Here is a 23920-nt window from a genome sequence, read left to right as displayed (position 1 = left end):
TTTTTTCTTTTGACTAATGTTTCTCTCACTGGATTTTACCTCTGAAGTCTCTGATGTTGTTGTGAGAGTCCAGTGGTCTATTTGAAGTGATATAATAAACCCTTATGGGACCTCTCACACTCTGCCTTTTGCTAATACCACTAGATTACCATCAAGGCATATTCATGTTTTTGGCACCACCCTTCAGCATAGCTCTACTGTCCATCTGTGCAACAAATGTGTAGTAGGAAAAATCATTCTTTCTACCATTACTGCTGCTTAAGCTCTAATTACCTGCTATTTGACTTTTTATTAGTTGTAAATATAAGTTAGTCAATATATATTTTTTCTTAGTTAAATTCCAACTGAAATTGTCAAGTGATCTTTTATTCACTAAACAGAAAATACAGTATACCTCTGGACTGATTACTTATGCTCAGATTACTTGTTATCATTGTGGGTCTAAAAACCCAGGCAGCAGTCCAACACAGCCACATCTATAATTGAAGATGATGTGTAACAGAGTAACAGTAAATCTGTAACTGGAGCTCTGGCACATTCCAGGCTGTAAATATCCAGAGATAGACAGACAGACACAGAGAAAGAGAGAGGGAGGGAATGGAACAGAACAGAGCGAGATACACAGTGCCTAAAAGAGAAAGAGTGAGAGGTGATAAGTGTTCTGACAGCTGAAGACCCTGCATACTCATGACTACTGACTGTGTTGTGGTTGGTGTGGCTCTGTGTACTTTAGATGTAGAACAGCAGTAACTCACAGAAGAGGTACTTGCTTTCAATTTGGAAGTATTGAAATTTACAAATTGTCTCCCAGTTATTCACACACATGCAGTGTGACTCTGAAATCAATTCACAAAATAATCATGCTTTATTTGTCAAAAATATTTTAACAAATTGAGCAGATTGATGGAGAGGTTTATTTAATCTAAGTGAGTGAGTTATCTTTAAACCACCAGAATAACCTATTTTGCTGAGTTGGATTTTGGGTGAAACATAGCAAAAATGATCATTATACTCAATAAAGAGACCAACAGAGTTGTGTTTAGATCTGTGTTTAGAGTTTTAATGTATAAGAGCTTCAGTGTATGAAAACGCAAGCAGAAATTAATATTAATCTCTGCATAAACAGATGAGTTTTATAAAGTGTATTGACATCACTCTTTCACTCAAAAAAAATCTAAATAAGAGCTAAGTGATATGACATGGTGCATAAACATGCATTAAACATATACTCAGCAGTCTAAATTTGTTTGTTGCCTCATTGCAAACATATCTCACAGTATAAATGATAAACTTAGAAAAAAAGGTACATTTAAACAGACCGTATGCCTCTTCAGATAAGTGATGAATAAATTGAAAAATCTGTATATCCTGCATTTTGCATTATGTTGCACTGGGAGTAGATGGCTGGCTGAGAACTGCTCCACACACATCACACCACACAACACACCATGTCACATCTTTTTTGCACGCATGCTTCTATTCATTATTTACCCATGTGTCTTTGCAACATATAGAAAACAATGTAAAGACATGGCAAGGTGGGCTTTATGCTGAGTTTACACCAAACATTTAATTATCTTCGTACAAATGACATGAAATGTATGAGGTGCTTGCCGCAAACACGCGAAATTCGTCTCAATCAAATCTTTCATTCATGTTAAAAAATTAACTACAGCGGGAAATTTGCATGATAGGAAAAATTAGAATTCTTCACCAGGATTTTGCAGGTCTTTACTTAAGAATGCAGAAATGATTTTAAGGCTCATAGTATACCATTTCTATGTACTGCACTTTTATTATTTAGCTACTTTAAGCACAAGGAAGGCTTCAATCTATATTTAAATTATAGATATAGTTCCAAAAATTCTTCAAAATATTTTAAACCTGCAGAAAACTCAATGTGTTTACAACTGGCAGCTAAAAATCTCTGGTGTGATTGCTTTGCTAGTGTGATTAGTTTCAATAAGTAAAGATGTGATCATTTAAATATCAGTACACAACAAACAAGCAGACCCAGTTTCATTTTCAACTAAATTGTGGTATAGTTTGATTGTAATATGAAGTTAATAGGGACCAAAAATGTCTAAACAAGAACATGTAATGTACTAAATAGTGCATCTTACCCTCTTCGAGGTCCAGCACAGCTAGGACAGCACTTGTTCTGGCTTCACCCAAATGATTAACAGCTACACAGGTGTAGAGGCCTCCATCAGCTTGCTGACAATCTCGTATCCACAAGCCATCATAATCCTCATGGTCAATTACCAAAGGGTCATCATTATGGTACCAGTGCAGTGTAGGTCTTGGATTGCCTCCCACACACACTCTCAGACGGACATCACATCCTGCTGCTACTGCAGCCCACTTTAGCTTGCGGAGAAATACAGGGGGAGCTGCGATGAAGGACGTTTCTACTGTCGAGGAATTCATGGAGCTTGAATGTCTCTTCTCTTCAGTAACTTTTCTCATTGTGATTGTTATCTTGAGCTATATTGTTGAAGTTAAACTTTTGACGCTGCAGTGAAACAAATCCTTTCGTGGCCACTGACTTGTTTAGTTGTTATATTCCACAGCTTTTCAAAGGCTATCATGATGAAGCTTGTATAAAATCTGTAAAAATAATTAAGAAGAATTAAAAGTTTCATTTACAGATCAACCAATCAGAACTTTGTAGAAATAAACAAACAAATATTATAGTTTAGTGTTAAATGACCCTATACTCTAATTGATCTATCTATCTATCTATCTATCTATCTATCTATCTATCTATCTATCTATCTATCTATCTGTCTGTCTGTCTGTCTGTCTGTCTGTCTGTCTGTCTGTCTGTCTGTCTGTCTGTCTGTCTGTCTGTCTGTCTGTCTGTCTGTCTGTCTATCTATCTATCTATCTATCTATCTATCTGTTTGTCTGTCTGTCTGTCTGTCTGTCTGTCTGTCTGTCTGTCTGTCTGTCTATCTATCTATCTATCTATCTATCTATCATCTATCTATCTATCTGTTAGATTTTATGGATCCAACTTTACTTGAATAACTTTAAAAATATTGCAATATTGGCTGCATTTGTGTTTATTAACACACAAAAACATTGTGAATGTTGATGTTGGCTGGATTTGAAAACAACACATTTTAATATTATTGAAGTTTGTAAAAGTTTTTTTTTTTTTGCTGGCTTACAGTATAACAAGGGTTTATTTAACTAAACCTAATCCATGCTTTTGCTCTTTCAAAATTTTATTAACAGTAATTTCATTAGATGATTTATTAACAGTTAAAAATCCACAAAGGAGTGTTTTCTACTGTAATTATGCCTTTCATACTTGAATGAACTTTCTTGTAAGAATCAGTAATTACGAAACAGTAACACGTTGAATTTATATAATATATGTGATATATATTTATAGAATTCTGACTTCATCTGTCTGTGTGTGTGTGTGTGTGTATGTATACATATATATATATATATATATATGTGTGTGTGTGTGTGTGTGTGTGTGTGTGTGTGTATAGAGTGTAAGTCAGAATTATTATCCCTCCCTGTTTTTTTTTTTTTTTTCAATTTCGGTTTGAGAAAGTCAGATTAATTCTGACTTCATCTGTGTGTGTGTGTGTGTGTGTGTGTGTGTGTGTGTGTGTGTGTGTGTGTACATATATATATATATATACACACACACACACACACACACACACACACACACACACACACACACACACACACACATATATATATATATATATATATATATATATATATATATATATATATATATATATATATATATATATATATATATATACATATACATACACACATACTTTTACACTGTAATACAGTAAATCTCAAGCAAGCAAGCAAGAAAAAAACCCTAACCCTACCTTAACACAGTGTCTCTGAATATCTCCGTTAACTGCAGCTTAATTTTTAAGCCTTCTCAGGATCTTGTAGTATTAGTCCAGTATCAGTCTCTGTTTACAAAGGAGTGGGTAATGGACTGTTCCTTGCCTCTTTTGGATTGTGACCCTCTCTTCCAGAAATCTACCAACACATCACATGGCCCCTTGCTGGCTAGATGGTAGGGTGGTGCATATTAGAGCTCAAGTCATTTAAAGATCTAACACGTTCCATTCTCTGTTCTCCCCCTATCTTTCTTCCATGCCCTTTATACTACACAGAATCCCTGTAGAGGTGACATGTGAGCAGCACCAGCTTTCAAGTGACAGCTGTAGCATACTGTAGGGTAGGCTGAATGTTTTTTTTTAGGTCATCCCAAACATTTTGTGCTTTTACCATGGAATTGTTCAGTAGTTTCATGCATTGAGAGATGCCTCCACACTCCTAAAATCCTGAAATGAAATGTGTGTGTGGAATCAGTACACATAATGAATGTTGAATGATTCATTAGCACTTGAAATGGTCCCTGATCATATTTAGGAGCTGAGACAGACCCCCAACACTTATATGCTATTTTATTAATGACTTTAGTGTATAAATAAGACCAGAGTTACATACATTTCTGAAGTTTAACATACATAAGACTGAAACTGCTTTAATTTCATGCTAAGCTAACTGCATTACTTGTTGGTCTACACCATCTGCTGGCTCAGTGTGGAAAGTTTTGCACTTGATAATGCACATTTTATTATTTTGACAATATAATGCAGAACAAATTCACATATACCAAATCCACAAAAAACATTAGTCTAAACTTAGTCTAAACAACTGTGACACACACCAAAAACACGAAAATGTTGAGGTGTTTTTCATGAAAAAGATAAAATTTTAAATATTAAATCATTAACCATAGGTTATATAAAATGGTGGCTAAAGTAATATTAGTGGAAAAACAACATATTCTGTTTGTGTTAAGTTAATCTTCTATGATTTAACGTGGTGTTGTAAGTAAAATGTAAAACTGGCTGAACTGATCTTCAAAATAGTTCTGCCAATATGCAGGCAAATCACTAGGGGTGTGTGCAAAGTCAAGGCCAACTCTTTGATAATGGAATATCTTGTTTGTTCTTTTCAAGCTCACAAACTGTGAGGAAGCAGATGTTTTAGTATCAAAACTCTCAGAGAAATCTCAACAAGAACAAAGAATAATAGGATTTGGTTAATACAATTTTGTTTATTCAGAGTACATTTTTGAAGCACTATGAGGTACATATTTTTATTTTTCCCCATTAATAAGTACATTTTAAGTTTTGTACAAATGCGTTTTGTACAAATGGACCTGTTAGCAACAGAAATGTACATTTTGTAAAGGTGAAATGTGACAGGTTTTATACCTTTATTTCTGAGAATGTATCAAATATAATGAATGATAATAACAACGTTAACATAAACATACTGTACTAACGTAAAGGATCACTCCACTTTAAAAAAAAATGCTAATAATACAACTTTTTTGGCTCTGTTTCTAGCCGGAGCACTTTTAGCTCTGCTTAGGATAGATCATTGAATCAAATGAGACCATTAGCATCTTACTCCAAAATGAGGAAAGAGTTGATTATTTTTCTATTTACTGTAAAGCTTGACTCCTCTGTAATTACATTGTGTACTGTTCATTCACTAATTTTCCTTTGGATTAGTCCCTTTATTCATCAGGGGTCACCACAGTGGAATGAACCACTAATTTATCCAGCATATGTTTTACACAGCGGATGCCCTTCCAGCTTCATTCCAGTACTGGGAAACACCCATCCACTCTCACATGCACACATATACATTATGGCCAATTTAGCTTATTCATTTCACCTAAAGGGCAAGTCTTTGGACTATGGGTGAAACCGAAGCACCCAGAGGAAACCCAGGGAGCAAACACAGGGAGGACATGCAAACTCCACACAGAAATGCCAACTGACCCACCTTGGACTCGAACCAGCGACCTTCTTGTTGTGAGTCGAGCCATTGAGCCACTTTGTCGCCTCATTGTGTACTAATACTGACAAAAAAATAAAAACCTGTTATTTTCTAAGCTGAAACAGCTAGGAAATATCTTCTCACTAAAGATAAATAAATATATATATATATATATATATATATATATATATATATATATATATATATATATATATATATATATATATATATATATATATATAATAGTATTACACTGTGTAACACTATTGGCTGACGATATACCCCCGCTAGGTAAGCTTCAGCACAACTGGCACACACTCCAGTAACACTGTGCAAGCAGGTGGTCACATTGGTTATATTGAAAGAAGTTAGCCAATTTTCAGGTGAGGCATAATATAATTTTGTCTGCTACAACTGAAAAGTTCCTTGATTATTCATTCACTGATTTTCTTTTTGGCTTAATCCCTTTAATAATCTGAGGTCACCACATTGAAATGAACTGCCAATTTAACCAGCATATGTTTTATGCAGCGAATGCCCTTCCAGCTGCAACCCATCACCGGGAAAATCCATACACACTCATACACTACGGACAGTTTAGCTTACCCAATTCACCTATACCACATGTTTTTTGGACTTGTGGGGGAAACCAGAGCACCAGGAGGAAACCCTTGATTATTACACTGAAATAAAAGTATAGTTCCTAGCCAAATGGAACTAGAAAATAGCAACTTATCATATTCTATTCATCTTATCACACAATGTAATTAAAAAAGTCCAGCTTTAAATATGAAAAGTTATCAAAACTATTTGGTCATTTTTGAGTGAGGTGCTAATGGTCTAATCTGAGTCAATGATCTATGCTAAGATAAGCTAAAAGTGCTCTTGCCAATACCTAAGATTAACTGAATGGATCAAAAAAAAAAAAAAAAAAGAGGATAAACTCAAATGTTTACTAGTACAAAAAAAAAAAAAGGATTTGAAATGTAAAGGTAAAAAAGAAAAGAGTAGAGCGTTCTTTTAAATATAAAAAGTCTATTTTGCATGTGGTATGGGAGAACAGATTACCAAAAAAAAAAAAAAGTAATTTGCACTTCAGTTACTTTTAAGTTGTAAAGGAGATTCATTCATTTTCTTGTCGGCTTAGTCCCTTTATTAACCCGGGGTCGCCACAGTGGAATGAACCGCCAACTTATCCAGCAAGTTTTTACGCAGCGGATGGCCTTCTAGCCGCAACCCATCTCTGGGAAATGTAAAGGAGATGTCATGTTTAATTTACATTCATGTGATTGATGTTTTAATGCTCTGTTTTTAATTTGGGTATCCTGAGTTAAGGTGCACTGGGTAGCCCTGTTGCCTCACAGCAAGAAGGCCGCTGGTTCGAGCCTCGACTGGGTCAGTTGGCATTTCTGTATGGAGTTTGCATGTTCTCCCCATGTTTGCGTGGGTTTCCTATAGGTGCACCGATTTTCCCCACAGTCCAAAGACATGCAGTTTAGCTGAATTGGGTAAGCTAAATTGTCTGTATTGTGTTTGTGTGAATGAGAGTGTATGGGTGTTTTTCGGTGATGGGTTGCAGCTGGAAGGGTATCCGCTGTGTAAAACATATGCTGGATAAGTTGGCGGTTTCATTCTGCTGTGGCACCCTGGATAATTAAAAGGACTAAGCCGTAAAGAAAATGTATTAATGAATGAGTTTAAGGGATAGTTCACTAAGAAATGTCAATATACTCACTATTTCCTTTTCATCAAGTAGTTTCCAATCTTTATTTACCAGTAAATAGGCTTGGAACAATTGTAGGGTGAGTAAATGATGACAGAGTTTTCAGTTAGAGTTTTAGGGTTAACATTCTTTAAGAATTCCAAGCAGTGAGAATAAAAGCATGATACAATTTTGTAAATGTACTTTTTCTGCTAGGAAAAAAAAATCTTTTTCAAAATTCTCTTGTTATACTGTGTCAATTCCGTCCAAGGCCAAGCAACAGGGAAAGAACTGTAATCTCAAAAGTCGTTTTGTCCCATCCATTCTGTGATAGCAGGAACCCAAACAATGATTGCTATTTGCTTGCAAAAAAAAAAAAAAAAAAGAACGAAAAGATAGAAAATCACAGACTTCTTTTACTATGACATGGACCTGCAAGAAGAAGGATTACTGTAGAGCTCTCTTTTTTTAACAGAAAAATTTCAAGAAAAAAAAAAATCTTTATGAACTTACATTATATGTATATTTAAAAACTTTCAATACACATCGATTTTCGTTTATGCGCTTGTAATTTCCAGTGTCTGCTTTTAACCTCTGTTGAGTTTTGAGGATGCTAACTGGGACAAGCTCTTTGTCTTCATTTGCTTGTGCCCTGATGCTGTGGGCTTTGTTTTCTCCTCCATCGGTTCAGGCCTGTCAAGGAGATGAATTACCGTGTGACATGGTGCTTGGCTGGCTGAAAAGAAGGATCCTTGAAGGTTTGGGGTTGGATGAGCCTCCTCTGCCAGTGTTGCAGCTGCCAACACGACAGGCAGGGAACAGAGCTGTGCACCATGTAGCATCACGAATGACTAGAGAAACAAGAGTGGAAAGAAGACACCATCAGGAGTCCTCTCAGGTCATTCTGTTCCCAAGCTCAGGTCAGCTTCTTTTAACTCTAATGATAGCATATGAAAATAAAGAGTGTGTAAAAGATTTGGCAAGATCATAGTTGGTAAAATACTTTACTCCTATGGATCAGCTCACTATATAATAATTTAACATATACTTCAGTTCAGTATATACAGTTGAAGTCAGAATTATTAGCCCCCTTTGAATTTTTTTTTTCTTTTTTAAATATTTTCCAAGTGATGTTTAACAGAACAAGGAAATTTTCACAGTATGTCTGATAATACTTTTTCTTCTGGAGAAAGTCTTATTTGTTTTATTTTGACTTGAATAAAAGCAGCTTTTAATTTTTTTAAAGCCATTTTTAAGGTTAAAAATATTAGCCCCTAAGCTATTTTTTTTCTTCTACAGAACTACAACACCAACATTATACAATACCTTGCCTAATTACCCTAACCTGCCTAGTTAACCTAATTAACATAGTTAAGCCTTTAAATATCACTTTAAAGTGTATAGAAGTGTCTTGAAAAATAGCTCGTCAAATATTATTTACTGTCATCATGACAAATATAAAATAAATCAGTTATTAGAAATTAGTTATTAAACTATGATGTTTAGAAATGTGTTAAGAAAATCCTCTCTCTGTTAAACAGAAACTAGGGGAAAAAATAAACAACGGGGCTAATAATTCAGAGGGGCTAATAATTTTGACTTCAACTGTATATAACTTTACAACTGCATTTCAACCAGGCTGTTAGGTTAGGTTGAGGGTTAGTAAAATAAATTGAAAATTGCATGCAGTAGATTGTTATTTTGGGGCTTTGAAAAAAGTGTTAGCATACATCAAGCAGATATTATTTGTCACTCTAATGGCTAGTGGTTGACGTAATTAAAATGGTGCATCTAAAGTAAGTAAGTAGGTAAGTAAGTAAGTAAATAAGTAAGTAAATAAAGTCATGTGGTGTGAAGCAACACAAATATAAAGGGCAAAGTGAAAACCCGGCATTATCTGTTATCTTGTTCAGTCTCTCTTAACTTTAAAAAAAAAAAAAAAAGTTTGTAAAATGTCATGTATTGTGACATTACAAAAAAGTATAATTATACGTAATTATACCTATTTATTTACCCACAAAAATGATCTTCAGATATGATTTCAGAAAAAAAAATAAAAACAAGGAAATAAAGATAAAGATAATAAAGATGTTAAAGGGCTACTATTTTACCCCTTTTTAAGATTTAAGAAAGGTCTTCGGTTTCTCCAGAATGTGTTTAAAGTTACAGCTTATATCAATCAGATTATTTATTGTATCTTTCTGAATATGGGCAGTTTATGGTCTGAGTACACTGTGGCTGTTTTGCTTTGTTGCTTGTGCCTTTAATGCAAATGAGCTGGTTCTCCCCACCCATCATTCCCACATATGTGCCAGCAGGTATAGCACATATATGATAATTATAATACATGTAAAGTACGTATTTTACATACAAAATAGTATTTTGTCATTTGTATTTTATAGGGTTTATGAAAATGTCTTTATTTTTTAATGTCTTGTGTTTTTGTATTTTAAAATACTGTAAAATACTTTGTAGAAGTTTACATGATGGCATCATCAAAATGGGGTTTTAATGTAAGAGTGGGTTTAACCACAGCGGTTTAAACTTTAGTTTTGCCGAGTGACTAAAGTTATCAGCATGGTGAAAAAAAAACTGTATATTTCTAGTCAAACCAATCTTCTGCAATCTCATACCAAAAAAAAAAAAAAAAAACTGAAATAAGGGCAGTATTAATAGCTAAAAATGTGGGAGTGTGTTGATATTATGTGATTGTGTTTTATTGCAATATGGAGCAACTAAGTGTTGATGTTATATCAAAAGTAGTGGTTACAACTGAATTAATTACAAATAACTGTAAAATTATAAAATACGAACCGATAAAAACATATGATAATAATCGTACCTAGCTTAAATGTAAAATTAAAGTTACCAGAGGTAAAAGGAGAGACAAAGAAAGGGAGAGACAAAGAGAGCAAGTAGGCCTCAAAGAGGCAGAGAAGATATTTAAAGGAGGAGCAGAGCAGGTGTGCGCAGACCAAGAAAAGAAACAGAGCAGAGTTTACCACCTATTTTGTATCTTTCTAAACCATGTGACTATAGCCCAAATATGGAGACATTCAAACTGACCAATCAACATTTGACCACATCGTAAACACCCTTAAAGTCCACACTCCAGGCCCTGATTCCATCAGTATCTGCCTTTGGAATAGTGTAAGCCTTCTTTTGTGAAAAATTACATGTTTTGCCATAGAAAACAAATGCATATGATAATTTAGACTTTTACAATCCTCCCCTGGCACCGTTGTGACACATAAAGAGGCACATTGCATATGTGAGCGCACGGTAGGTATCTTTATTTATCGTGTGCTTGTGTCTTGTGTTCTATTGTGTAGCACGTGGTTTCATGTTTACATCGTAACCACGTGTATCTTGTTATATGTGAGCATGCAGTCAATGAGCTTTCTCATTGGCTGTGTGTTCTAGTCCTGTTTGTAAGCACATGGCTATCAACATTGGGATGTGAAAATAAGGCATATGCCCACCATAATAAGGAACCCTACCACCCCCCCAAACACACACACTGAAAAAATCCCCAAATTACTAAATATGTTCATTTGGAGCTGTTTCATTGTAAATAAACTGGTAAATAGTCAGTAATATGTTTTAAAATTATTATTACTAAAAGAAAAAAAATTATATAGCAGCAAATACATTGGCAAATCAAAATACATATCAAATCTCATTAGCCGTTTCTCCAATGTATAACTTATACATTATAATTAAAGAGCAACAAATGAATCTCTCAATTATTAAGATTTTTTTTTACATTAAATAACAGGTGTCACTTTAAAATGCGCACATCTAACATTATAATGAAATCATTCGACTGCTTTCCATACATTTTATGCTCATTTAAAAAGAAATTGTGCAGTTGTGTTTGGAAAAAAAACCCACCAAGATGGACATTCTAATATGTGATTATTATTAATTATGTGTGTATGTCTGTTTAAACACGCACACAAAAGCCAAACTTTTTTTCTCTCTTCAAATCGCGTGTACAGAATCCGTTCGGGAAACAGCATCTGTTTATCACTATGGAACACGTCATCTATTAGTCATGCAACATTATATGAATGTTTTGAGGATTGTATAGGATGGGCGATGGCACCTGTAATCAAAAGGAAATGGAATCGTGCCGTTTTTAGTATTTATTTATAAGTGTTTTTATTCCTAAATAAAGCGAAAGCACAGAAGACTCACGTTATAGAGCATGGGGCGACCCCTGGCTGTTCGGCGGTATGTGTTGCGTACAGGGAGGCTTGGCTGTTTAGAAAAAGACTGAAAATATGGGAGAAATACGGGAAAATACCTTTACGGGATGATAGCGGGATAGAACTGTAAAATACGAGAGAATCCCGGGAAAAACGGGAGGGTTGACAGGTATGGTTGTGTTCTTTTGTCTAGCGTCTTGTCCCAACCCCCTTGTTATCCTGTTTGTAATTATTATTTTCACCTGTCCGCCTGTCTGTTTATTGGTTTGTCTTTCTTATTTAGTCTCCCAGTGTGCTCTGTTCTGTGCTGGTCCGTTGTTGATTGTGTGCTTTCTCTTGATATTATATGAGGTCTGTTGATGTCTGATCTACAACAGTGGTTAAATGTAGTGTTTCATGCAAAGAACCAAATCAAGTCTAGTTGAATGTGTATTATAATGTTGTTTTTTCCCCTCTTGGGGAGATTTGAGTTTAGTTTTTTTTTTTTTTTAATAATAAATCCTTCATTTCCTGCATTTGGGTCCTCGCCTCCTCTCCATCTACCCCATACCATCACAGCTGTCATCTTCGGGCTTCCTGTCTAGGCTTGTTGCAGGTAGAAGGTTTGTCAGTCGTTGCTGAGAGGCTTTCATTGAATGGTTTTGCACTGCTTATATGCAAATTGTTCTTCATACACCCACAAGAAGTGCTGAGGAATTTAGGGAAACCCTGCTCATCTCTTGAAATAGATCAGAAGATGTGAACTTTTTCTCTATGGATCCTGTATTTCAAAACAGTGAAATGGCACAACAAACACCAAAAACAAACACATGGCATTTGTCATTGATCAAAGAATTGATGTGGTCAGTCTGAGTTCTCCACAAGCAAAATGCCCTTAAATTAATGTAATTAAAAATATGATCAAGATAAAGACAAAATAAAAGCAAACAAGTTATTTACACAATATCTGGAAACATCAAAATAAAATAGCTTTACAACAAATCAGCAAAATATTCAGTGTAAGCAAATATAGTGAATTAAATGAATCAATGTCCAAAGACAATCACAATTGCATTCAAATGGGTTAAATTAGATTAGATGATTAGATTAGATTTAACTTTATTGTCATTACAGGTGTACAAGTGCAAGGCAACGAAATGCAGTTTAGATCTAACCAGCAGTGCAATAGCAGCAAGTGCAGGATACAGATATAAGTTATAAAGTGCAGTTTTAGAAAAACTATGGTCATATTTACAGATGGATGTTCTATGAAAATTATATACAGCTTGTATTAGCTTTGAACAGAGATTTACAATAAATAAGTATATGTACAGGTTGCTATTAATAATCAGAAGTGTGCAGATAAATAAACATAACTCCAAATGTATGTGTACAGTGGGTGTGTACCTAATTACAAATGTCCCTGTGCATTCAAAGTAAACACAAATAGCATTTGTTGTAGAGATGTCAATATTGTTAAAAAAGCAACAATATTTCAGCATTTTGGTTGTAGAATCCTAATTTAAATTTCAATATAACTCGTTGAAACAAATAATAAGTAACTGGTTAAATGATCAAAAGAAACCAAAATAAGAACACAAGATGAAAAATCCACAGTTATGAAGAAGTCTGATTGAAAAGACTTAAATAACATGTGAATAACGTGTCAGACAAATGTGAATTTGACTATTTGTGTGAAGATTTGAAATGTTGTTCACCTTGGGTTGGGGATCTTCAGTGCTATTAAGTGGATTTGATCTTTGTGAAAATCCACGAAATGGGAGGATTCGGTTCAGAAGCCGCTTTTCTGAAAGAGTATTGAACGGGCCAATGAATGCAATGAATTGGCAGCATAAGCTTGCACAGGTGTGCTTCTTTACCAATTATCCCAGCATATAAGCACACCTGGAGCGAGCAGACGCCATCCTTTTCGCTTCAGAGACTTTCTGATCGAGTCGATGAGGGTTCCTCCTGCTGTGATCCAGCGATTCTGAGTGAACGAGAGCATTCTCCCGGTCCAGAGTGTGTACACGCAGCGGCAGACGGTCGAGCTGGGTTCTCCCTTGCCTGGCGTTCTTTGGGTCCGAGCCTCCAGAGCGGTGCGTATAAAGTTGCAAACTTCACAGAAAGAGCAACACAGTCGTGCAGCACATCCTTTTCAGGACGGCGCTCCGACTGTGTGTTTCTGGATGCGGTGGTTTCCTGTCCTCGGATGATGGGCACGGGCACTGCGTTGCATGCCTGGGGGTCTAGCATGTTAATGCGCTGCTCGCGGGCAGTTCATGTCGTCATTGCGATGCCATGGCTGTTGCGCAGTAATGATCACGGCTAGCCTTTGCAAAAGGGCGAACCACCCCAGTTGTCCCCTGCTCTGCAGCGGGCACTCGGGCAGATCTGAGGGCTCCTCTAAGCGCTCCATCCAAGCTTCGGGCGGGGAAAGCGATCCGTCTAACAGATTGTAGCCCTTACGCCCAATGACACCGGAGACCAGACGTCCACCGCGGCATCGGAGGGTGGGCTTTCATTGTCCGATGATGATCCAGACCTGCTCGCCCCCTCCGGGCAGGTGAGCGCTGTCACTACGGATCCTGAAACTGACATGTTAGCCATGCTTTCCCGGGCTGCTTCGACTAGAGGGGCGTTCCCTTTTTCCCGGAGGTGCACAGTAGGCTGACGCGGTCTTGAAGAGCACTTTTCTCTGCTCGTGCTGCATGTCCCTCCACCCTCACCACTCTTGACGGTGGAACAGACAGGGGGTATGTGGCGATTCCTCAGGTTGAGTGTTCGATGACTGTCAATACGCGCGGCGCCTCTTCGTGGCGGGGTCCGCCTCGTCCCTTATCCAAAGCCTGTAAGTTATCTGCCTCCCTCGGAGCTACAGCTTACATAGCTGCGGGCCAGGCTGCTTCCGCCTTGCATGCGATAGCCACCTACCAGCGCTACCAAGCGCAGGCGCTGGCTGAGCTGCACGAGGGTGGGTCCAACCCAGGCTTACGAGCTCCGCACTGCCACCCACTTAGCTCTTCGGACTACTGAGTCCGCTGTGTGTGCGTTGGATGTCCACATTAGTGATCCAGGAGCACCAGCCCTGGCTGATATGCGCGAAGTCGACAAAGTCTGCTTTCTTGATTTCCCCATATCCCAATCTATTTTCGACGACACCGTCTGTGAATTCACCCAGGAATTCAAGGCGGTGAGAGAGCAGTTGATGGGGAATATCTTATCGGCAGTCCGTAGCCCGCTCCGCCCGCCGTGCCATTCATACCTGCTCCTCGCCGAAGGCGCCCGCCTACGAGAGCTGCTTCTGCCCCGCACACGCCCCTGGCGAAAAAGCGAGCACATCGGGCACCTCGGAAACAGGCAGCCCCCCCTGCCCAAAACGCCGTTAAGTCCGGCAACGGGCCGCGAAGCGTCCCTGGGACAGGCCATCTGGAGAAGAGGGAACTTGCTCTTTCCTCGCAGGAGGGCGGGGCCCCATTTCCAACGGCACTTTTTACTGCCATGAAAACATCAATGAAAGAGCACATTTTCCCTTCCCCGGATGTGACAGCACGAACCTTGCCAGTCCAGGACGCGCTGCCTTCCGGCACGCAGGTTCTAAGTACTTCGCCAGTGGCTCACGAGCGCTGGGGGGATGGTCTCCTTTCCCTCAGCCCTCCAGCCCCCTTTCCGGAGTCAGGGTGTGGAGCCAGAGCGAATCGCTCTCCTCCAGCTCTTCCACGGGACCCTCGCGTTTCCCGGATCAGCACACCCACTCCGCGCTGCCCCACCGCTGGTATGTCAGCGATTGTAGCGGTGACTCCATTAGCGAGGGCTCTGCCTGCCTGGTTAGCGCGGGCCAGCCCCTCGCGGTGGCTCATACGCACAATCAGACTCGGTTACGCGATTCAGTTCGCAAAGCGGCCCCCCAACTTCACGGGCGTGTATCTCACCAGGGTCAACCCCCTGTCTGCCCCTGTCTTGCGAGAGGAGATTGCTGCCCTCCTGGCGAAGGGTGCAATCGAGCCAGTTCCTCCAGCCGAGATGGAGAGTGGGTTTTTCAGCCCATACTTCATCGTACCCAGAAAGAGCGGTGGGTCACGACCAATCCTTCTGCGTGTTTTGTCTGCACTGGCTGCCGTTCAGAATGCTCACGCAGAGGTGCATTCTCCAATAAGTTCGTCCTCGGGATTGGTTTGCAGCCATAGACCTGAAGGACGCATATTTCCATGTCTCCATTCTTCCACGCCACCGCCAGTTTCTGCGGTTTGCGTTCAAAGGTCGAGCGTGGCAATACAAGGTCCTCCCCTTCGGGCTATCCCTGTCTCCGCGGGTCTTCACCAAACTCGCGGAGGGTGCCTTAGCGCCCCTTCGGCTCGCGGGCAACCGCATACTCAATTATCTTAACGACTGGCTGATTTAGCCCACTCATGGGAGCAATTGATTATGCACAGGGACAAGGTGCTTCGGCATCTCCCCCTATTGGGGTTTCATGTCAACCGAGAAAAGAGCAAACTCGCCCTCGTGCGGAGGATCTCTTTCCTCGGGATGGAGCTAGACTCACTCACCATGGCAGCGCACCTCTCCAGAGAGCGTGCTCAGCTGATGCTGTACTGTCTGAGAGAGCTCGACAGTAAAATAGTGGTCCCACTGAAACTATTTCAGAGGCTCCTGGGGCATATGGCATCCGCAGCCGCATCACCCCGCTCGGATTACTCTATATGAGACTACTGCAGCACTGGCTTCACAATCGAGTCCCCAGACGCGCATGGCACGCGCGCGCACACCGACTCTCCGTTATTGCGCTGTGTCGCCGCACCCTCAGCCCTTGGAGCGACCCCTCATTCCTACAGGCCTGAGTGCCTCTAGGACAGGCGTCCAGGCTTGTTGTCCTTCAACAGATGCTTCCAACACGGGCTGGGGGGCTGTGCGTTGCGGGCATGCAGCTGCGGACCTGTGGAAAGGTGGCGGCGTATATCAACCATATGGGGGGTATGCGCTCTTGCCGCATGTCTCAGCTCGCCCGCCGTCTGCTCCTCTGGAGTCATCCGCGGCTGAAATCGCTGCAGGCTATTCATATTCAGGCAAGCTCAACCGTGCAGCCGATGCGCTCTCACGGCAGCCTTACGTCGTGGAGAATGGAGACTCCACCCCGAGTCTGTTCAGCTGATATGGGCGCGAATCGGGGAAGCCCAGATCAATCTGTTGCTTCCCGCGAGATCGCTCATTGCCAGTTGTTCTTTCCCTGACCAAGTGCTCTCGGCACGGATACGCGTTTCCCCCAGTGAGCCTGCTCGCGCAGTTACTGTGCAAGGTCAGGGAGGGCGAGGAACAGGTTGCTGGTGGCACCCCTCTGGCTCAACCGGACCTGGATATCAGAGCTCTCCCTCGCGATAGCCCTCCCCTGGCAGTTCCCTTCAAGAGAGCACCTACTCTCTCAGGAACAGGGCACCATCTGGCACCCTCTCCGATCTTTGGAGGTCCTTAGACGCAAGGAAGACTTAGGTAACCTCCGATTGCGGTGGCTATTACCGTCACTCGGGCTAGAGCCCCCTCCGCGAGCGCGCCTATGCCCTGAAGTGGAGTCTACTCACTGAATGGTGCATCTCTCGCAGAGAAGACCCCCGTAATTTGCCAGATTAGCGTTGTGCTTTCTTTACGCCGAGAGAAGCTGGAGAGCAGGCTGTCGCCCTCCACACTCAAGGTTATGTGGCTGCCATCTCCGCTCTCATGACGCGGTGGCTGGCAGCACTGCGCCTCTCTAACAGACATTGTAGAGCTGCGGGCTGGGTGACACACAACACATTTGCAAGGTTTTACAATCTGCGAGTGGAGCCGGTTTCCTCAAGGGTATTAGGTAACCCCTTGGTGATTGAGGAAACAACTCGGTAGGGTGTTGAAACACGCTTGCTGCGCCATTCTCCCTAACATGGAGGTACACGCGCTTTTTAATCTGTCAGTAAAGTTCCTCGTCAGGGGAGCCCTGCAGATTCCTCTGTGGCCCCCAGCACTGACTCAGCGGAGGAGTCACCTGCTGGCCCAATACGTTAATGGTCTGCCCGCTGGTCAGCCCGCGTTTTGGGTATAGAATTTGGGTAGTGAATTCGAACGTTTGAGGTTACAGAAGTAACCCTTCGTTTCCCGAGGAGGGGAACGGAAGTGCTATACTCCGTCGCCACAATAACTGTCTCTTAGCTGTTTGAAAGTCTCTTCAGCTTAAAAGGATGGTGTCTGCTCGCTCCAGGTGTGCTTATATGCTGGGATAATTGGCAATGAAGCACACCTGTGCAAGCTTACGCTGCCAATTCATTGCATTCATTGGCCCGTTCAATACTCTTTCAGACAAGCGGCTTCTGAACCGAATCCTCCTATTTCGTGGATTTTCACAAAGATCAAATCCACTTAATAGCACTGAAGTTCCCCTGCTCGGGGAACGAAGGGTTACTTCTGTAACCTCGAACGTTCTCTGTGTGCAGTGTTCCAGCTGAGGCTATGTGTTTGTGTAAACATGCTCCTAACAAGGGGTGGAGGTTTTACAACAGTGTATAAAATTTAGTCCTGTTGTAACAGGGAGCCAGCATGGGGTTTGATTGTGAGATGTAAATGGGATCTGGCTCAAAACACTTCCAAATCAATGTGTTTAAGGAGCAGGCTGAATCTTGTAAGAAAGCATTTTCATCGTTACTGCAATTATTGCACTGGAGCCACATGACAATTCTATACTCGTGCTTGTGGTTTAAACTGCACCTATATTGAGAATAGCACAGTTTACCACTTTTAGAAGATGAGACTCATCCAACATAAAAACAAAAGCACCTTAAAGTTAATGAATTTTAGCATACAGTTAATTCCTTTATATACATGACATGCGGTCCATAATGCATCTGTGGCTTCTAAAACCTCAGACCTGATTGTTTTACACATACAGTAAGAAAATCACGTTTTCAGGAATTACTACTACAGTCTATGTGTACATGTAGTATCACAAAATACCATTATGTTCTATGGCAATGAAAATGTGTATAGCACAAATATAACAAATTTGGAAATGCAAACAGGATCAACTTTTACTGCTATTAGGCTGCTAACCCACCAGCAAAGGAAGTTAACAGATGCACGACTTGAATTAACCCTCTGGGGTTGAAGACCGCGTATACGCGTTTTGATCTGTGGTGTCGTCGAACTGCTGAAATGAACTTAAATTACACTTTCAGTTTTGATCGTACAGATAAGATCAATACATCAATCAAATCTGTTATGGGTCTACTTTTTGTTGTGTACACTCAACAACAACAACAAACGTGTGTGCTTTTGCAAAATAAGGAAAATACACAGTGTAGGCATTCTGTCTTTTCTCTCTCCGTGAACTGCTTTTAGAAGTGCATTAGTAAAATGTGCTGAAACTGCGCAAAAAAAAAAACACACAGAGAAGAAATATGATTCTCTAGAAAGCTTGAAGTGTCTACTTTTTAATGCTGAGAAAAACATGTCACTAAAATGAAAGGAAACTCAGCAAATACTTATCTAAGATGATGATTTATAATATCTATATAAAGCTTATATATAAGCTTAAATAACCAATTCAAGTCGAAAACAAATCTCTTTTTATGTAATCTGCATAAAAGTAAGGACTAGTATGGATTCTCCTATATCGCCTTATTACAGCTATCGTGATCCAGCCTCTTCGTAAGCACGCTTCATATGTAAATTTCCAGAGGTGAAACCAAAGGTAGTAAAGGACCAGTGGCAAAGAGAGCTAAAGTAGATAAGAAGTGCTCAGAGTTTGCTCGGTAATGCGAGTAATGTTGGTCTGTGTCATGCGAACAAACTATTAGATGAAGATGTAGCCTTCAACTTTACAAAAATGTATAAAAGCGCTACAAAAGTGGACCAAGATAAAAAAAAAAAAAGTCTCCGCTGATGTCAAGAAGAAGGCCAGGGGTTACAGTGAAATAGTACCCTTTTTCCTGCGTTCTTTCCCATCCCAAGATACCTGTCTGCAAGGCTACATTTCTAAGTGTCCTTTGTAAGTTTATTCTTTAAATAATTTCTGTGAATACCTAATGAGAGGATGATAGCTTGCGCCAAAAGCTGTTGTGAGGCGTGCAACTGTTAAAAAGATTTCATTATTGCAAATGGTGTGTTTTTCACCTGCTTTCTTTTGCTCACAGTTATTTTTTTTTATATGGATTAATTATCATTCTTTAAAACGACATTGCTCTAATTTGAGATTATCAAAACTAACTCAGAATCTTATTAGTATTGATCAATCTCTGTATATACTATTCCATATATTTATGATGTATTGTTTTTTAACCAATTTATAATGTTTGAAAATGTTAAGATAATGGGCTCTATTTTGACGATCCATACGCAAAGTGCAAAGAGCAGAGCGCAATTAGGGAGCAGAGAGCAATTAGGGGGTGTCGGAATCCACTTTTGCTTATTTAAGGACGGAAAAATCTGCTTTGCGCCGTGGCGCATGGTCTAAAGGGTGAGCTTAATTTTTAACGAGGTATGTGTTTTGAGACTAAACAAATCAGAGTCTCATCTCCCGTTCCCTTTAAGAGTCAGTTCTGTTGTGCTATAGCGCATTTGCTATTTACATGACGGAATTTGTAAGTGGAAAAACTGAGCATTTCACTAGCAAGAAAACAGAGCATCTACAGCGCTTGAATGAGAGATAAGGCCTTTTCATTATCTACTTTCACTTTTGCTCTCATGGATAGGGAAACCTCGTACACACAGACATCCATTAACCTTTAAATAATTAATTTCATTTGTTAAGCGCAACTATTTGTTTCAAAACTATTTCTAAATTCAGTTCTAATTTCCAGCAAACGAAAAAATGAACAATAATAATGAAGTGTGTTCAAACAACTGAGTTATATTCAAATACACATGCTGTGCCCCATATGGTCTAAAACCTGATAGGTGGGCAAATCTAAGCTTGTTTTAAATAAAACTAATATACATATGCATATAATAAATAATACTGCTAAAAATAACATTATTCATTCATTTTCTTGTCGGCTTAGTCCTTTTATTAATCCAGGGGTCGCCACAGCGGAATGAACCGACAACTTATCCAGCAAGTTTTTATGCAGTGGATGCCATTCTAGCCACAATCCATCTCTGGGAAACATCCACACACACACACACACTTATACACTACGGACAATTTAGCCTACCCAATTCACCTGTACCACATGTCTTTGGACTGTGGGGGAAACCAGAGCACCCGGAGGAAACCCACACCAATTCAGCGAGAATATGCAAACTCCACACAAAAACGCCAACTGAGTCAAGGCTCGAACGAGCGACCCAGCGACCTTCTTGCTGTGAGGCGACAGCACTACCTACTGCGCCACTGCTTCACCCATAATAACATTATACAAAAGCAAATTGTTATAAATAAATCGAAAAGCCCCCCGAAATGAAGAAGGCATGAAAGTTTGATTTTTTTATTTATGTAGGCTAGAAAATGATATGTTTTGTAATATTTTATCCTTTATATTTATATCCTAAAGGCTATATATCCTTAATATACCCTATATATATATCCTTAATATTTTAATAAATTTTCATTTGTAGATATTTGCATATTGTTGTACACCCTGTCTGTATTACGCAATGTGTAAGCAAGGGGATGCGCTGGACAATAGACCAGCTTTGATCTGATCTATTTAAACCTTCAATTTAAGTTCCTCAAAATACCAATGCACCAGCAATGTGCCTCAACACACTTTCTTTTTTAGACCAGAATGCCTATGGTTGCACAAATGAGCACAAATGCATTTGCTATTTCAACAGCGTGGCGCAAAACATTATTATATTATTACACTTTAGCCTTAATATGTTTTTAAAACACTGAAAACAACACAAATGTCAGTGCATGCCAAAACTTCTCTAGAGCCCCAAAACACCCTCAGACCCCAGAGGGTTAACAATGCAGTTAGTTCACTAAGTGTGTTATTGACAGATTAGTTTTTGTTACATGAAGACCATTGATTTTTGCTCTTAAGTAAATTCTATTTTCTCAGAAAATATGGTGGAGGTCTTCCTTGCCTCGAGGTCCAACATTGTTCCTCTCTTTGAACAAACTTTTTACAGGTCATACAAAGCCTGTTTTGATTGCCTGAGGGGTGACTGCTTTGATCATCTGAGGTTTGAGGGTTTTTAAGACTCTCTAATGCTTGTACATCATGCGTCTTGGCTGCGCTATGGTGTGGCATCACCTTAAGTACTAAAACAGACAAAACTTTTCTACGGACTCTAAACAAATAATTTCATATCTTTTATAGGTAACTTCATCTGAGAAGTGAACATGCTTTTTAATCCCACCGCTGTTAAGCATTTAAGGGAGACACAGACACAGACTTCTGTGCTTTTAGCATATAGCTTTTAAATCTGCAATGGAGTCCTTTTGACTTCTGCATTTTTCAGCCAGGGCTAACTGTTTAGCTAGTAAATCAAGCTGTAACTGGAGATCTAGAATTTTTGCCTTTGACTTGTTTGCCTCTAATTTGTAAACATCAAATTCTTCACATCTAGCATTTATAATTGAAGGTATTTCTGACATCATGTTACACAGTCTTGAGTAACACATGTAATTAAGAGCTTCAATTATTTCACCACGTTTTGATTTTTTTCCATTTTTGCCAATTACATCCCACAATGCAAACAATGTAGAGCCTGAGTTTGTTAACTCAAGTCCTTCTTTGCTAAGTTTGCACAATGTAGTTTCAACCTTTTTGGTTCATAAAGTAAACAATACATCTTTTTTTTTTTTAGAAATTAACCCTTCCATCCTTGAGGAGGTAATCTGAAATTTACCAATTTGAACTATTGAAACAAATTACAGTCTTGTAATTTCTTTTTCATGCAATTTAAGCAAATGGAGAAACATAATTGTGTAATTGTATAAAATGATAAAATATGAACTGATAAAACATAGGATAATAATTCTACCCAGCTTAAATGTAAAATCTTAGTTACCAGAGGTAGAAGGAGGGACAAAGAGGGAGAGACAAAGAGAGCAAGTAGGCCTCAAAGAGGCAGAGAAGCGCAGGAATGTGCAGACCAAAAAAAAGACAGGCCAGGAAAAGAGACAGAGCAGAGTTTAGCACATATTGTGTATCTTTCTTGACCATGTGACTAGCCCAAATACTAAAACATTCAAAATTGACCAATCAACGTGACCACATCGTTAACCCCCCAAAGTCCACACACCAGGGGCCTCATGTATCAATGCTGTGTACGCACAAAAACTTTGCGTACAACAGATTTCATGCTCACTTTTGGATTTACTAATGATTAAATGAACATGGGAATGTGCGCAGGTCCACGCCAACTTCATGCCTGGCATACGCACATTTCTTGTGTGTGTTTATTTTATTTCCATTGGCGACTCCTAGAGGCAGTTGTGTTAAATTGCACTCTACAAAGTGTCTGAGCTGTGCAATGGCAGCTGTATGAGACAGGTTCATCTAGCAGATATATAAGGTTTCCATACCATGCAGTTGACCAGCCAAACATTAAAGTGCAATTTGCAGCGGTAGCCGGTTTGCGCAATGTAATCGGAGCAATCTACTGCACACACATTGCTATAAAGGCACCATCGGAAGATGAATTTTTATACATGAATCAGAAACATTTCCATTCAACAAATGTGCAAATAAAATATGATGCATAGACTTATTAATGATCCCTACTTGTCTTCCATGTTGAAAGTATAGGCAAAATGTGATATGTAGCGGGGGTGGGGTGGTGGGGGGTGGAATGAGTTCGTCAGACGCTGGGTTCCAACCACCGAGTTCATGCTCGAATGTGTCAAAACATGTTGCCGTCACTCACGCTGATAAAGCTGCTTCAAAATTTTACACCTTTAAATCGCACCACTTTTTTAATCTATTCGGTGCAATGTTCACACCCAACTGTGTTGGTTGCATCAGCTAAACTCTCCCACTTTGTTTTTTTCTTTTGTTACCAAATTCCAGAGGACAAACTTGCAAATAACAGTTTTTCTCTGGTCTATTTCCGAAAGCGGCATCTCCAAATCATATTCTGTTCAAAGTTTCTCTTTTTGCTTGCTTTTGCCATTGCTCTTTCGTTGGGTTTTGCCAAAGTAGAGTCATTAGTATATTCATACGGTAGAGGGAGGGAAGGGTTTTGCGCTCGTTCACATGCG

At 39.6% G+C, this 23920-nt stretch overlaps 2 protein-coding genes and 1 long non-coding RNA gene across 7 annotated transcripts in view; 1 reads left to right on the top strand and 2 right to left on the bottom strand.

The window, feature by feature from the left end:
• The window catches only part of spega (striated muscle enriched protein kinase a), a 70288-nt gene extending 66111 nt beyond the window's left edge, over positions 1-4177 (bottom strand). For 2 of the 5 annotated variants that reach the window (XM_087255963.1, XM_087255957.1), the window contains exons 1-2: positions 3876-4016; positions 2124-2610 (exon numbers count right to left, since the gene is read on the bottom strand). Coding sequence is in view for 1 of the 5 variants with exons in the window: in NM_001007109.2 (NP_001007110.2) it covers positions 2124-2469 (346 nt within the window). In the remaining 4 variants the exon portion in view is untranslated. 5 annotated transcript variants of the gene reach the window in all.
• LOC147843476 (uncharacterized) overlaps positions 1-23920 on the bottom strand; it is a 756120-nt gene that overhangs the window by 673737 nt on the left and 58463 nt on the right. The gene's annotated exons all lie outside the window — the stretch shown is intronic.
• inha (inhibin subunit alpha) overlaps positions 8172-23920 on the top strand; it is a 29499-nt gene continuing 13750 nt past the window's right edge. The window contains exon 1 of the mRNA NM_001045204.1: positions 8172-8481. Coding sequence (NP_001038669.1) covers positions 8172-8481 — 310 coding nt within the window. The remainder of the gene's footprint in view (positions 8482-23920) is intronic.

The sequence above is a fragment of the Danio rerio genome, chromosome 6 (genome assembly GCF_052040795.2).
Source record: "Danio rerio strain M-AB ecotype USA chromosome 6, GRCz13ab, whole genome shotgun sequence".
Taxonomy (NCBI): domain Eukaryota; kingdom Metazoa; phylum Chordata; class Actinopteri; order Cypriniformes; family Danionidae; genus Danio; species Danio rerio.
The sequence above is the reverse complement of the archived record's forward strand: the minus strand, read 5'-3'. Positions and strand labels throughout refer to the sequence as shown.